Here is a 17,296-nt window from a genome sequence, read left to right as displayed (position 1 = left end):
ATTTCCCATTTGATATCAGTAATAATTTTAGACAGACGAGTAAACATATTTCCACAAATGAGGAAAGAGCAGCTTGGAGTGCAAGCTGAGTTGCCCAGGTTACACACCAATGTAATGTAATGTAAAAAAGTGCTGGGACTCTATCCTGGATCCAGCGTTCTTGCCAAAGTGTTTCCAAAGGATGATAAGAGGTGTCATAAGGGAAAAAAGGTTTATGCTCAAATGAAATTTGGTGAATCAAAGCGAAACAGATTTCTTCATAGAAAAGTGTCTCTGATCCTTTAATGCACAAGAGGGAGATTAATACAAAGTGTTTCCCAAGTATATTTGACCAGGGCATGTTTGTTTTATTTCTTATATAAAAAGTTCAAGGAAAGGGGAGGGAGGAGGGCGAAAGGGGTAACTAGGCACACGTGTATGGTGACAGATAGTAATTAGTCTTTGGGTGGTAAACATGATGTAGTCTACACAGAAATCAAAATACAGTGATGTACACCTGAAATTTATATAACGTTATGAACCAGTGTTACTTCAATAAAACAAATTAAACATTAAAAATTAAAAAAGTTCAAGGGATCAATGTTTTTTGGAATGTACAGTGAGAAACAACGCATTATAAACTTTATTTTGCTTCATCTTATTAAAAATTACTTCTGTCAAAGGGACCAACTCACCTCACAGGTAAAGCTTTAGTGGTTTGCTCTGGCAATTCAGGTGGATTCACGAACATCAATTTGAGGAGGAGTTCCAAATATCCAATATGTCTTGCCAATCTAGTACTGAGGACCCAGGCCCAATTCCAACTCTCTCCTTCCCTTCGTCCACCAAAGTAAATGACAACTGAAAGTCACAGTTTAAAAAAGAATTATCCAAAGTGACCATCACTGAGGCAGCCCCTTTTGTCCAAATAGTCAAATATCAAATAATGACAGTAGGCTTACATAACTTTTCATGGTCCCATGTAATTCCTAACTTCTCTTCTAAGATTTCTTTAATCAATTAACTTTCCCCAATATACAGAAAGCATGTGAAAAATGGAAAATAAACTGAGTAAAAAATGATATAAGAAACACAATTAGAAAGATAATGCCTTAAACAGAAACATATTACCTAGTTCAGATTCAACTGTAAATGACTTTGGGTTTATCACTATTTGCAACTGTTGAAGTTACCAATTCCTCCAAAAGTAACTCTATTTCCTTTTTCGCAACTCAATACACCCCAAGAACCAGAATTATATATACATATATATTTTTTTTATTTGGCTTTTAGATAAAATAAAAATTAGTCACAATCAAAATACTCAAGAGCATGCCAGTGAGGGCTATGAAGACTTATTTTCAAAAAAGATTTAAATATAAATCATTAATTAACATATAAAAGGGTAAGTATAATAAATTAGAGTTCTGCTTCAATATTAACAAGTAGTACACTAGTTTTTTAGCCAGTCCTGGTGGTCTAGTGGTTAAGATTCAGCACTCTCATTGAGTTCATGTCCCAGTCAGGGAACAGCACCACCCATGTGTCAGCTGTCATACTATGGTAGCTGCATGTCACTGTGATGCTGAAATCTATGCCACCAGGATTTCAAATACCTGTAGGGTCACCCATGGTGGACACTTTTTAGCAGAGCTTCCAGACTAAGACAGACTAGGGAGAAGGACCTGGACACCCACTTCCAAAAGATTGGCCATGAAAACTCTACGAATAGCTGTAGAGCATTGTCTGATGTAGCATCAGAAGGTGAGAGGATGGATGGTGCAAAAAGACTGAGCAGGCTTCCACTCTGCTGTCCACAAGGTCGTTAGGAGTCAGAATTGACTGGATGGCACTAACAACAATGACAAAGTTTTAGAGCTACTCCACAATATTCCTCTAGGCCAACTAATATTATAGCAAAAAGATCAATTTTTCTCACCTAATTATGAAAATCACAGATTTTAAGAGATACATATTTTTTAAGTAAAACAATGAGACATTTTCTCTACTTTTGAAAAAGATAAAATTCAAAGACTTACTAAAAAATATATATAGGAGAGCCAAGAAGCTCAGTGACACGGCTATTCCAAGAGTTAGGTCGACTGTAAAAGCAAACAACAGACCAAGCCCTCCACAAAGCAGCAGGGTCAGAAACACTATAAGCCAGGAAAACTGAAAAAGAGGTTCAATCTGCTGTCCTGCAAAAGTCTTCATTTCATCTGAAAGAGAAATTAACAGGAAAATCTTATCCTGTTTTGTTCAGAAATACAACTTCTAGCTCAATTTGAAATTTTCCCATTTTCAACATAAATACTTATTTTATTGGGCACTTACCAAATCCCTAGGTAAAATGTTGCTACTTAACCACTTGAACCAATGTTCTTTTCTGATAAACATAAAAACATCATTCCTAGTGGCACACCTACCCTTGTCTCACCCACTCTCCTGCTTCATATTGAGGATGCACAAAATTCTTTTCCACATATGCCTATCCGTCATGATTTTGTTGATATTTCCCTTTTGTGGTATTACACAAGCAACAAGCTATTGTTTCCATATATAAAACTGAAAATCATTACTTTGCTACGTGTCTTCAAACTATGTATCCCCACCGTTCCTGATACCCCTCCTCATCTCTTCTCCCTCCAAGCACATTTGAGAATCACTGCTCTGAAAGGTATGCGCTGAGCCTAAATAAGCCGTAAACAAGTCATTCTTTCTACAAAACTTAGTAAAAATTTTACAGGCACTACTGAAACCTGTCCTTGAAGAATGAGTAAGATTTTGCCAAGCAAAAGGTGGGGGAGAAGCTGTCTAGAAAGCTCCTAATAGAGGGAGCAACTCAGGAAAAGTGTCTGGTCTGTTCTTGCAAGAGCAACAGCCTTCTGTGACTGCAGCACGGAGCATATACAAGAGGTAGTTGTGGCAGGTGCGGCCATGCACGCTGACAAGTTTGAGAAGGGCCCTGGATACAAGGATTATAAATAGCATATGCAGAAAATCTGCTACCAAGGAGTTTTAAGTGTTATAACACAACTGGATCTTTGTTTTAGAAAGAAAACTCAAATGGCCAAGTAGAGGATCAACTAGGGGAGAGTAAAACCCTAATACATTCCATTTAGTAAACTGTGTAACACACATCACCATACACAAAACTCTGTTTTTCTTTACTTCATAAGAAAACACCAGAGAAAACCTTGTTACGTACATAGACTTTACACAAACATGCCCTTTACCTTCTAGTTTCTTTAGTAAGAAGGATTTCCCACTTCCCCACTGTGCATATAGCCCCACACAAATGGGTGGCTGCATGGTGGGTTCACTGAGAATATCTGCCAGGGCACTGCTATATAAATCATAACCGAGCATGTCACCGTCTGTTTCAGTAGGAGACAAGTGTCCTGTAATTATAAACACACCGTATCCTTACATTAAAAAGATATATTACTATTAGAAAAGAACACCAATTCTCATTTATCAATTGTTTATTTAATAAGAGAAAAAAACATTTTAAATGGCTAGAGCTGTGTAAAATAGATTCAGAGATTCTTAAATTAATACCATATTTCATAGAACTTAAGATATCCACTGATTGTAAGATGCATCATTACGTACAATTAAGAAAGAAAAAACGCTGGCAAATTGTAACATAGTGCTTTCTTAACCACGAATTACAAACCATATTTCAATTTCAGAGATGTTAATTTGTGGAACAATGTATTTTTGCAATCAAGCAAATATGATTAAAACAGAAACTAGAACATAAGAATAAATATGTGTAATACTTATATAAAGAAAGCTGTAAAATGTTTAAAATGCTACTGAAGAACATAATGGATAACTGGAGAAAAAGAGACACTTGATTCCAGGCAGAAAGGTTCAATGACTCAAAGACAGCAATTCTCCTCAAATTACTCTATCACTTTAAGTACATTCTAATCAGGGGCCAGCCCGGTGGCACAGCAGTTATGTTCGCACGTTCCGCTTCAGCGGCCCAGGGTTCACTGGGTCGGATCCCGGGTGCAGACATGGCTCCTCAGCAAAAAGAGGAGGATTGGCGGCAGATGTTAGCTCAGGGCTAACCTTCCTCAAAAAAAAACAAGAAAAACAACAACAAAAAAAACAAAAAACAAATGAACAAAAACTTCTAATCAAAATCTATGAGAATTTTTTGAAAAACTGAAAAGCAAGAAGAATATGTAAGCATAGCTAAGAAAAAGCTTTAAAGACTACCAAAGAACAGTTATCTATGGAGAGGAATCAAAATACACCATAAAGCTACAATAATCAGAACATCATAGGACTAGCACAGGATATTAGCATATGTGGCATTTCAAATCAGTGGGGAAAAGACGCATTAGTAAGTGGTGTTGGGAGAGGTTAGCCATCTTTTTTTTTTGCTGAGGAAGATTTGCCCTGAAGTAACATTTGTTGCCAATCTTCCTGTTGTTGTACATGAGCCACAGCCACAGATGGCCATGTAGGTTGGTGCCCAGGAACTGAACCCAGGCTGCTGAAGCTGAGCACACCAAACTTAACCACTAGGCAACTGGGGCTGGCCCAAGCCATCCATTTGTTGAAAGATAAAATTAAAACTCTATATATCTCACACTTTAACAAAAATAAGTTTCTGAAATATTAAAAAATTAAATGTAAAAACTAAAACCATAAAAATACTAGAAGAAAACATAAGAGAAAAAACTTTTAAAATCTTTGCATGGAGGGGCTGGCCCCGTGGCAGAGTGGTTAAGTTTGCGCGCTCCGCTGCAGGCAGCCCAGTGTTTCGTTGGTTCAGATCCTGGGTGCGGACACGGCACTGCTCATCGAACCATGCTAAGGCGGAGTCCCACATGCCACAACTAGAAGGACCCACAACGAAGAATATACAACTATGTACCGGGGGGCTTTGGGGAGAAAAAGGAAAAAAATAAAATCTTAAAAAAAAAAAATGTTCACATGGAAAAAGTCTCTCTTTCTCAATATAATACTAAGGGCAGAACTGCAGGATAAGATTGACAAATAAACTATAAAAATGTAGGGGTCGGCCCCGTGGCCGAATGGTTAAGTTCTCGCACTCTGCTTCGGCGGCCCAGGGTTTCACTGGTTTGGATCCCAGGCGTGGACATGGCACTGCTCATCAGGCTAGGATGAGGCAGTGTCCCACATAGCACAACCAGAGGCACCCACAACAAGAATATACAACTATGAACTGGGGTGCTTTGGGGAGAAGAAGAAAAAAAAACGAAAAAAAGAAGATTAGCAACAGACGTTAGCTCAGCTGCCAATTTTTAAAAAAAATAAAAATAAAAACGTATAACTTTTGGATGGGGAATATAAAAACTCATCACCATAAACACAGAATAAGCTGGGGAGAGGGATGCAACATATAGGATGCATCCAGGATCAATATCCATAACATATAAAGATACTTAAAATCAATTTTTTTTAAATATTAAAAACTCAAGAAAAAAGTGGGCAAAGGATACAAAGAGGAAAATGGCAAAAATACAAATAGCCTATGAACATATTAAAAGATCTCAATCTCACTAATAATTTTACAGCGCACATTAAAATGAGAGGTTTTTTTCCTTATTGATCTGATTAGCAAAGGTTAAAGAAGCCGGAAATATTGGTGTTAGCAAGGTTGTGGGGAACTGCACTATTGTATCCAGTCTGAGGGAGAAAAAGTCGTTACAACTGTTATGGAAAGTCTATCAAAACTGTGAGCACCCACTGACTTGCCAGTCCTACTTCTGGGAATTTATTCCAAAGAAATAATCTTAAAAATAAGGGTTAATGGGTATAGAGTCATGCATTGCCTAGTGATGGGGCTATGTTCTGAGAAATTCCTCAGGTGATTTCATTGTTGTGCAAACATCATAAAATGTGCTCACGCAAACCTAGATCACATAGCCTGCTCCACACGCCTAGCTGTACGTTACGACCTCCATCACTGACTGAAACATCGCTAAGGGGCACATGACTATATGTACAAAGATCTTCACTGCAGCACTGGCTTTTAACAAAACACACCAAATATTCATCAATAGAGAACCGAATGTACTATTAGAACCTTCAATAAAAGATTATATAACAAAATATGATACAGTTCATTATTAAAAACTTTTATAATATAGTATGATCCAATTTTTATTTTTTTAAAGCTATATACGTAGTACAAAATATTTTTAGAAATGTAAAGAAAATCCAGGAGCGTCATTCAAACAATCAAGAATCAGGAGACAGGGGACAATGGGAAATTTGCACTTTCTGCAATATTTGTATCTTCATTCTTGAAATTTAATGTGTCCATTATTATTATAATTAGAAAAAATATTTAAAATACAAGAATTCATAATACAATAGAATCATACTTAAAAAAAAGGCGTAAAGAAACAGCTAAACTCCTGTTGGTTTCTGGGACCAACATATCTCCTTTTTAATTCTAGTAGAAAACTGCCCCATATTTCAAAACACTACATACGCATGATTACATTCTCACGTGCATTCTGTTCAATCAAAAATTATTTTAGGACAATATTCAATGCATTATGCTAGATGTTACAGAAGACACAAAGATAAGAAGAAACAGTTCCAGCCCTGAAGAACCCGGAATCTGAAAGAAAGAAAATCCTAAAAGAAACAGAATAAAAGGCCATATACAATAAGTATTTAGAAAAAGAAACATAAACACAAGAGTTTAAGTATTCAAATGAGGCAAAAAATTTATCTGGTAAGGCAGATCCGTGAGAACACCACCAAGAAGGGCACAACTGACAGGAGTCTTGGAGAGGGACTAACAAATTCAACAACATTACCGGGGATGGAAGCGCACAACACAAGCAAAGGCGGGGAACTCTAAGTGCTTGAGCCACAGAGAAAACAGAGCATGTTTTGATAAAAAGCACAAAGTACACCTGGGAGAACAATGGGGGAAAAGATTTTTAGAAAAGTAGGCTAGATTTTTAGAGTTCTTAAAAGCTGACTGATGACTCAATGTACTTAATTTAGAATGCTATAATACAAGGCAAAAGAACTTTAGATAGGAAGGAGTATTTTCCCACTGTAAATTAATAAGTTTCTCAAATTTTACAATTTCCAGTTAAGTAACAAATGCAAAATTGTTGTTGGCCTCAATTTTTTCATAGAATGTTCATTTTTTAAAAGCTCAGTCAGGAAGAAAACCCAATACTTACTGGCTCCAAAGATCTGAGTTAAAATACTCTTCTGATGGCTGCAGTCAATGTTGTACGGAGTCTCGCCTGCTTTGTTAGGCCTGTAGAGTAATCGACCATCCTTGGGATTTCTTAAAAGCAGTTCTGCCAGTCTCCGACTCCTCCCACGAATAGCAATATGCAAAGGAGTGTCTCCTTTCTGGAAAACAGTGGCGGGGAACTTGAACTTTCATATTTTTTACATATAGTATATACAGAGTAACAATTATCATGTTCCTGTAAAATAACAGAAACTCTCAACTTTTCATATTTTTCATATGAAGTACATAAATAACATGAATTTTTATCTTTATCTTCCCTGCAATTTCTTTCTCCAGTTCCTTACCTACCTTTTCTCAGGTATTATTTCTGCCACAGCCCTCCAGAATGAAGGTCATTCTTCTCCCTCCCCTCAACTCACTGAAAGAGGAGAAGCAACAAGCTTTTTCCCTGTGCCTCCCCCCAGGCCACGGATCCACTCCCATCATGGTGGATAATAATAACCACCCACCATCCAAATGTTTGCTGTCCACGGATGTCAACCACCTTCCGCAACTAATTTATATTTCATTTCACAACTTTCTTCTCCATTTGTCTGGTAAGCTTCACAATCCATGCTGATATCCCATCTAACACGAGTGATCCTGTCTGCTCCAAAGCCCTTTGTTTACCAGCCACCCTCATGCTGAGCCCTTAAACTTTGTTCTATCTTCATTCTTTCCCTCGGAGGCCTTTATATTGTATCTATCCTTCTCTGGCTACTACAACCTCTTCTGCTCTCCTCACCATTGACTTCTCCCTAATATCAACCTACCTTGTTCCCTTATTAGAATCTCTAATCATATTAATATTCACAAGCCACTCTAACGAAAACTAGCATGTTAAAAAAAAAAGAGAGACTTCTTCAGTCTGCAAAGAATTCTCACTTGTTCTTCACAAAGACCTCTCTTGAAGAAAATGACCTAAAAGTTAAATTAAATTCTCAGTTCTCATCCATCCTGATCTTTCTAGAACACTAAATGAAAATGACCTGCAATGTTTCTCCTATGGCTTCTATGGCACAACCTTATCTTGACTTTGACTTCCCTCTTCTGCCTCAGCTCTACTCCCATTTCTAGATTCTCTTCCTACGTCCTAAATATGGCACAATAACTATGTATTGAGCTCACCATATGCAAGGCACTGTGCTGAAGACTTTGATGACATCAAGGTGGAAGACAAAACAGTCACTAACCTTAAATAGCTTACTATGTAAAAGGAAGAGACTGGATAAATATGCACAATTACAACACAAACTAGAAAGTGACACATGCCATAAGAGAAGTAAAGTATGGACCTTAGCTCTCATCTTTCTTCCCATTGATGATCTCGGTCACTCTCATGCAACTCGCATGCCTCGGTAACTAACTGGCATATTCCCATCACCAGCCTTGATTTCTTACCCAAATTCTAGTCCCACATTTCCCAATGCCTATTGGTCACAACCTCCCAAATGTCTTATCAGACCTCAAACTAAACACATCTAAATCAGATTTCATCATCGTATTTCCCCACCTGAACCCCATTTCTTAACCCTAAGCCTGTGAAGGCAGAAATATATCAGTGGCATTTCTGCCAAATACAAAATTCCTGAAAATGCAGGGAAGACATTAACACATCCTGCCAATATGCTGAAGATAAACAGAGATCAGTGATGGGCTAGGTAAAAATACCATTAATCTTTATTCTTAAATGTACTTTTATGAAATCATCTATGAAGAACCAGGTTCAAGACTTTCACAAGTTTGTATTCAAATTCTAGCAGGACAGCACTTTATCTGTCCTCAGTAAGTATGTGTTAAATGAACGAACAACTATTCCAACTATCTTGTATGCTTGTCGGCAAGTATGTGCTGACTCAGGGCACAGCAACACACAAAAGGGTACTGAGACAGAGTCCTTCAGGAAACGTATTAATAAGTATGAAACAATTATTTCTAAAGGGCATGTTACAGAATTAATGAGGCCATATGGCACCTTCCAGAGCATGTAGTCCAGTGGTTGCTTACTGCAAATTAGAGGATCAGGGCCACAAACGAGTCAATGGTAGAATGAGAAAAACAGGCAACACAGGAAGTTTTCTATAAAGCTAAATATAATCAACTTCAAAATCTCTCCTTTGTCTTTATGTCCTTCCTAATTTTTAATGTTAAAGTTTCCTTTATTTTATATGAAACTATATTAACGTGGTAATAATAGGTGGGATTTTCCTGTTGTTGTTTTTTAAATGACGTTTCTTGATAAAATAAAGGCAAATACATATTGATTCTGCGTTTTTTGTTTAATTGCCTCATAAATAACAGAAAGATAAACTTCAATCTATTATAAATTAGGAAAGCCCAAATCATGGCATACATTTAGAGGGAAAAATCTATATTTCTTACTTCATACATAAATCAACTGACTTCTCTTCTGGGAAGAACTCAACTACAGTAGACAAAGGACTCTGTTTAAAATTAAAACAAATTAAAACCAGGAATCAATTCTATATGAAGTATTAAGCAATTTATAGTTAAATTTATTATGTAAAACATGAAAATTTCTCTAAAAGGATTATGGAGAGGGCATATGGCAGGACATTTTCCCTCCTATTAGTGAACACTAATGCCAGTCTGCTTTAAGAGTCTATCTTCCCCAACCCTTTTGGATTCTTTCTTTCTGTTTATCTGCAACCTGATGACATCCTCCTTGTACGGTGGTCAACAGCAGCTCCCCATAACTGGTATGAGCAATAGAAGGAAAATCTGAACCAGCTTCTTTAATAGCACACTTCTCAGCATGCCATCGGGACAGCCAACAAGACATCACAGCATCAAAATCCCACACAGATATCCCCACAAGTAATCTCTCCTTCCACAAAATAAAATCAGAGCCCCTTCAGTCCACCAGATAGAGAGGTCAGTCTACCCAACTGCCTTCCAGAAAGTGCTCTCGTGGCGCAGCAGCTGTACCTTGTCCACAGCAGACACTTTAGCCCCTTTATCCAGCAGCAGCTCTACCACTTCAATGTTTCTCATCTTGGTAGCCTTTATCAGTGGAGTTTCACCATCCTGTGGGCACAGAGAAGAAGGTTTGCCAGAGTAACAGCTTTACTCCTAAATGTTTAAAGTTACATAAATGCACATGTAAGAATTCAAACATCTGGCTCTGGTACCAGTCTATACTGAAAATGTTCTCAAGAAAACATAGTTGTAAAAACTAACAAAAGTGCTTCCTTTCACAACCAATCATCTGTATCAAAACAATGTTATATCACTCAGCTGAGTATGAGATGTACCCAGCTGCTCATCAGCCATTTATAGTAACAGTTCCCTGCCTCTCACTGCTGCTGCCATTCCCCAGGTTCCACCCTTACACCTGGGGCAGCACATTCAAAGACTACTTCCCATTCTCACCCTCTCCCCAGCAACCAACCCACAGCCCAGCCAGTCAATGCCCAGGCGAGCCAGTGTCTAGATTTTTCAGAAGTCTATACCAGCATCACTTCAGTTCTACGCATACCGAAGGACCTGGGTGTAACAGAGAAAACAATCTGATACAAGCAGTATGCCTTTGGAGAATCTCAAAAGGGTTCATAATTGTTTTCAAAATCAAACTAAGGAAAATAAGAAGAGACCATAGTTCGGCACTGAATTAGAAAAGACCAAAACCTGGTGAGAAGCCACCACTGGTCAAAGTGGCTGATACAGGTCCAAAAGATTATCAAGGAGCCACCTGCAAACCAGGAGGGATCCCAGGAAACTTTCTGCCCTGGGGCACTGAAGTTACCATCATCAGTTTAGAAAGATGCTGGTCCCGATCTCTAGCAGATGAAATAGGATTGTCTTATGGGTGATTCCATAAGTTTCCTTTATTCATTAGGAATTCCTGCCACTTCAATCCAGAATTCCAAAATATTTTCCCCATGGAACTATTACACATAAGGCCAAATACAATCACCTAAAGTCTTATACAGTTTTATATCTTTCACATGATGTGAGTAAAAACAGACTAAAGTGGCTGCTTTGGGGAACCAATAACCACTCACAAAGGTCTTTTAAAAGGAAATGTGTCCTACATTCCAAACAACAGGAGCATGAAAGAATTCTGGGGAAACGATCTTTCCACAGTTTATGAATAGTTGATACTGTATTTTCTGAAAGTGTTTAATTAAAGTAACAAGTTACACACTGTATTTTGCTGTGAATACATAACTCCTGAAAGGACACATAGTTGCTCATCAATTTAATGCAGCATATTACCAGTAAAATCAGTATAATTCTAATATCAAACAAAGATGATTGAAAAAAAACAAGCAGTACTAATTATTCAGCACTGGGTATGGCTAAGAGAATAGAAATGTCATTTATACCTTTGTGCATATTTCAGTGTCAGGGTTGCACTGCAAGATATCTCTCACCATTGTTGCATTTCCTTTCTCAACAGCCCAATACAAAGCAGTTTTATTGTCCTATATAATAAAAAAAATCAACCATCACTTCATAAGAGATATAATATTAAAAACTATTTGTAAATATAAAACACCCTTATTCACATTTCTGCCAGAGAGCATTAATAGATCTTACCAACAAGCAGCATGGTGGGAAATAATATTAATCCTTATTCTATCTTGGACTTACTTTTGAGAAATTCTTTATGAAAGAAGCCTAGGAAAATTTACTATGACTTGACTTAGAAAGCAGCAACCTCACGTAGTTGATAAAGTGCACTTTGTAACGCCAGCGGATTTCAGGACCGTGCCCTGGACTGGAATTCATCAATACCTGAGCTCTGTATCCTTGGAGAAGTCACATAAACAATCTGACTTTCTTAATCTCCACTAACCCGTGCTCATGTACCAGTCTTGATCAGAACCTATAAAATCCTATCTAGTTCAAAAATCAAAAATAGATACACATATATCTTGAAAGTAGAGCTGGAGAACAAATAAAATGACTAAAACCTAGGAAAATAGGATTGACAGACACAAAAGAGTTAGGTAAAAGTCTAAACAGGTGATCCAGTAACCACCTTCCAGTGAAAAAAAGATTTTAACCCAAAATATAGTGAATGACTTTCTACTGCTGCTACATTAAGCTTCCTATACCAGAGTTTCCCCAATGGAGTTCCCCTTCTCAAAAATGTACACTAACTTCCCAATTTTCTTAGCTTGGTGCTCAAACCTCCCTTTCTATTTCCGTCACCATCTCCCATCCCACACTCTCCACGACCCCACTGCCAGCCTAATTTATTCACCAGCTAAGGAATATAGTCTTTCATGTTTCCATTTCCTTTTCGGTTTTTCTTGTTTTTTTAAATCTTGGTGAGGAAGATTGGCTCTGAGCTAACATCTGTTGCCAGTCTTCCTCTTTTTGCCTGAGGAAGACTGTCGCTGAACTAACATCTGTGCCAATCTTCCTCTATTTTGTATGTGGGATACCGCCAGACAGGATGGCTTGATGAGAAGTGTGTAGGTCCACCCCTGGGACCCGAACCCATGAACCCCAGGCTGCTGAAGCAGAGCACGCAAACTTAACCACTACGCCACCAGGCTGGCCCCTACTTTCCCATTTTCTTGAATTTTCTCATCCTATTATTCCACTATCCTTGCTGGAAATACCCAGCCTTCTTTTTCTCTACCTTTCTAAATCCAACTCATCTTTCATGCTTCACTCAAATTTTATTTTCCCTCAAAAGCCTTCCTTCACACCCTCTTTCCCCACCACTTGAAGCTTTCACTTAGGCAATCACTAACAGGCCATCTTACAACCAAAGTGGCACCACTTTTTATGTTTATGTAAAAACATAAAAATAAACATAAACAGAACTTACAAACTAAAACCTTCCTAACTAAAATGAATGCTTCTTACAGGCAAGGGTCCCATGTTAAGCCCCCTCATAGCATTTGGCATAGTATTTATTAGTTTGATTCAAAGATGGATTTGGATCCATAGGAAACTGGAAGAATGACATTATGATCAGTCAATACATACAATCAATTATACTCAGAGATAACAGCAGTGCTGTCATCACACATACCTGTCCTCTAATGTCTATATCAGCATATTTTTGAAGAAGTGCCCGAACAATTTCCACATGACCACCTCTGACAGCACCAATCAACACCGTATCCCCACTCTAAAAAGAAAAAAAAAGAGTGAATTGATGATAACAACAAATAAACAGTTTTGAAGTTAAGGTTAATCATGTATTAAGATAATAGATTTTTTCTGAAAATTTCTTGAAAAAAGAGTATCTCTAAATAAGAGAAAAATTTTAGTTAACTAATAGTAATAAGGTCTTAAAGTAAGGGACAGAAGACTTTACACCTCATGAGGACTCTGAAATTCCATGACAAAGGTTCAGAAACAAGTCACCTAGAACAATAAGCCATTCTCTTTGAAGGTAACTTGCCATTAAAAATGTAAATTAAATAAAATGACACCATGGCTGTCAACGAACATGGACATTTGGAAATTATATAATACAAATCCCTTGGACTAATGCTATCCGATGAAAGTCATGGATTCTAAAAAAGGGAGTTGTAAAACTAGAGTCATCAGTGGGTTTCTAACCACCTTTAATTAAGGGAGAAGGATAATTCCCAGATCAGCATCCACATTCTCGTCAATTTGGCATTACAGGCCCACAGTGCATAAGACTGACTCATTCTCCAGTACAGGGCTTAGATGAAGTTCATTACCTCATAAGGACATCTCTTTGCCCTGAAATTATATTCACCAAACAATAATCATTATTAATTATATCTTTCCATTACTTCGAATACGGGAAATGGCTATTTTGGCTATGGGCAAATTTTTTTTTTTTTTTTTTTACTGCTAAATTACAAATCAGTTGTAGGAATTTGGGTTGGTAAGTCCATAAGGTGTGGCTCCTCTCAGTCCTGAGTGGGCCCCAATGGGCTATAAACCAAGATGCTGGTCCTTGAGGATTATTAAGTTTAGCACCATGGCATAGTATCTTTACTACTACATTAAAAGCAGAAATAAACTCAAGGCAGATAAATTTTAGTTGAGAATGTTAGCATTAATATGGGTCCAGACTAGTAAATTAATAAAAGGCTATAAATATTTCATTGCTTATTATGTGCCATGCACTGTTCTAGACACTGGGAAACAACATAGACAAGGTCCCAGGTCTGGGAGAATTTAGTCTGGAGGAGACAAACAGACAACATACAATAAACACAAACGAAAAATCAGACAAATGCTATGCAAACAAACTAAAATATAGTGCTGTGATAGAGTGACTGGGTAGCTACTTTGGATTGGGCAAATTGAAGAAGACTTTTCTGAGGAGGTAATATTTAAGCTGAGATTGGAATGACAGAGGAGCCAGCCACACGAAGATCATGAAGATCAGCATTCCAGACACAGCATTGCTGGTACAAAGGCCCAAAGACAGCAATAATATCAGTGTGTTGAAGAAAAGGAAAGAAAATTAATATGGCTGCAACCTATTGAAACAAGAGTAAGAGTAGTACAAAATGAGAACAAAGAGTTAGGCAAGGACAATATCATTGGTATTTCCAAACTAAAGAAGTTTACCATTCATCCTCTGTATAAGAGGAAACTTAGATGACTTTAAAGAAAGGCGTACACATGAGAGCTATTGCTTTAAAGGTCACTCTGAGAACAGAGTGGAGAACAAATCAAAGCTAATAAGAGAACTCAGTTGATATGCTAATGCTATAAGAATGGGAGATATTGGCTTGGAGAAGGGAGGTGGTAATGGAAATGAAAGGAAGTGGACAGATAAAGAATATATTTTGGAGGTACAGTCAAGGAATCTGCTGAAGAACTGGATGTGGTAAGTGAGGAAGAGAAATCAAGGCTAAAGCATAGGATTTGGGGTCTTAACAACAGGGTGGATGGTTGTGCCATGTACTGAGATGGAGAAGACTGAGGGAAAAGCAGGTTTGGGATGAAACAAACAAGACATCTGGTTTACCGTAAATTTAAGAAGCCCATGAGACATTCAAGTGTATAGAGTTCAAAGAGAGTTGGATATACAAGTGTAGAGTCCTGAGAAGAGATTAGAGCAAGAGATATAATTTTGAAAATTGTAAGTGTAAGGGTGGTACCTAAAGCCTTGGGACAATGAATAACACTAGCCATGAACAACGCCTACAGTGACAAACATCAAGGACAGTTACAGACTAATAGTACATGTGACATTCTCAATAACAATATTATTTGACAAAAATTAAAAAGAACACCCTTCACAAAGATTGAATAGTTTTTTAACTTATTAGTTCTAAAGGTAGAAATAAAATGTCTTAAAACAAATATATGTCATTCATGAAGAACCTTGAAAGGTGGTGAGAAGTTAAGGTAATCTTCCATCAATGTCACCTCTAGAAAACAAACAGGTAACCTACCCTATCAGGTATGTTCACATATGTTCCAGCATCAAGTAGATCCTGTACAATCTCTGTATGTCCCTCCTTCGATGCAATCATCAAAGCTGTATTTCCATCCTTATCTGTTAAATTTACATTTGGATTCCTCTTCAAAATTTCTTTTACTGACTGTGTGTAGCCTCCTTTTACTGCCACAATAAGTGCAGTCATTGAATTCTAAAAAACAAAAACAAGCCCAGGAAATTAGTACATTCTAGAAAACACATGACTTATGCCATAATCATAAAACTGATGTTTTCAAAAGGTGGCCTATTATTAACAGTTATTTCTGATAATAAAATGCCAATATAAATCATCAGACACATACCAGGAGGTATATTTTCCATTTTTGAAGAGAAACATTAATTCTCTTGAGTCAACAGGACTCATGATATTCAATTCTTTAAATAATAATTTGAAATTGGACTCATTTATAATGAACAAACTCTCACACTAATGTAATGAAGTACAAAACAGTTGACAGGATGATTCAAAATTAAACATAGTCTAAATTAAATAATCCAAAGTAAGGTCAATCAGACTTCAAACAAAGAATTGTTTACAATAAAATCTATAGGAAAAACTGAAGGAAAACAGTGAAATAATATAGGATATTTCATTAAAAGTAGAATATATTCTTGTCTTTCACAGTTATGTAGAATCCACATTTTTAAAAACTGTCTTATTTTTAGTGGTTCTTTTAAAAACTGCATATCTAATTTATAATAATAAATCACCTAATAGAAGAATCTGACAAAAGAAGTATTAAAATTGCTCCTTAAGATTTTGATCTATTTTGAGATGTCATATGATTTCCTCATAGAAATATGTTGGTTATTAGACCAGTTTCCAAAACAAAGCCCTAATTCTCTCACATATTAAAATAACATAGCCTTTTCAAATTCTTTAGCAGTCAATAATCATAAAAGCAAGCAACTCATCCACTTGATAAACTGTCCAGAAAAGCAGCAAAGGTATGAAAAAGTGAAAGATAGGACTTCCACGGCTGTCTAAGAGTCATGCTCTGGATCCACACAGCACTAAAATATTGTATACTCCTGGAAGATTAGCAATTAATAGCTTCTGCCAATATGGAAAACAGGAGAAACTGGTTGATATTAACGTGAGTAAGTCAAGGATGATTTAGAGTTCACTTTTGTTACATTGCAGCCAGAGATTTAGTAGTCTCTCTTCTCAGATTTCTTTATGATCCATCTCACATAATAATTATGTAAATAGCAGTATGTATTAATTGTTTCTTGTGCATAAATGCCATTTCCTTTAACCGTATTTTTATAAGCTCAAGGGAAAAGCAATTTGTTAGGTTTCTCCAGTATTTGGAGACACGTTTGGCACAGGGCTGGCTATATGGCAGGCGCTCAACAAGGAATTACTCTGTGCTAGTCAGTAGGATGTACTGAACCAATTTTTAAGCTTTCTAGGATTCGACCACTGATTTCTGATATTTTTTAATACATCTATTGGAGAAGGAAAATAAGTCGTTAAAAATAGCCAAAAAGCGACACTACTACTTTAAATTTTTAAAGAAAAGGTATTTTAACAGAGCATAACTCTTTTCCACAACAGTATTTTAAACTATTTGATTTGAAGAGTATTTCAATTTATTCTAAGATTACTGAAAGATATTCTTGATAGTTTTAGC

The 17,296-nt window shown here is 36.9% G+C and overlaps 1 protein-coding gene across 8 annotated transcripts in view; it reads right to left on the bottom strand.

Annotated features, from left to right (window-relative positions):
* KIDINS220 (kinase D interacting substrate 220) overlaps positions 1–17,296 on the bottom strand; it is a 111,253-nt gene that overhangs the window by 63,738 nt on the left and 30,219 nt on the right. For all 8 annotated transcript variants that reach the window (XM_046660113.1, XM_046660116.1, XM_046660118.1 and 5 more), the window contains exons 8-15: positions 15,613–15,810; positions 13,251–13,349; positions 11,584–11,682; positions 10,184–10,282; positions 7,176–7,353; positions 3,216–3,380; positions 2,019–2,198; positions 675–840 (exon numbers count right to left, since the gene is read on the bottom strand). In XM_046660113.1, coding sequence (XP_046516069.1) covers positions 675–840; positions 2,019–2,198; positions 3,216–3,380; positions 7,176–7,353; positions 10,184–10,282; positions 11,584–11,682; positions 13,251–13,349; positions 15,613–15,810 — 1,184 coding nt within the window. The remainder of the gene's footprint in view (positions 1–674; positions 841–2,018; positions 2,199–3,215; positions 3,381–7,175; positions 7,354–10,183; positions 10,283–11,583; positions 11,683–13,250; positions 13,350–15,612; positions 15,811–17,296) is intronic.

Source organism: Equus quagga, chromosome 5 (assembly GCF_021613505.1).
Source record: "Equus quagga isolate Etosha38 chromosome 5, UCLA_HA_Equagga_1.0, whole genome shotgun sequence".
Lineage (NCBI taxonomy): Eukaryota > Metazoa > Chordata > Mammalia > Perissodactyla > Equidae > Equus > Equus quagga.
The sequence above is the reverse complement of the archived record's forward strand: the minus strand, read 5'-3'. Positions and strand labels throughout refer to the sequence as shown.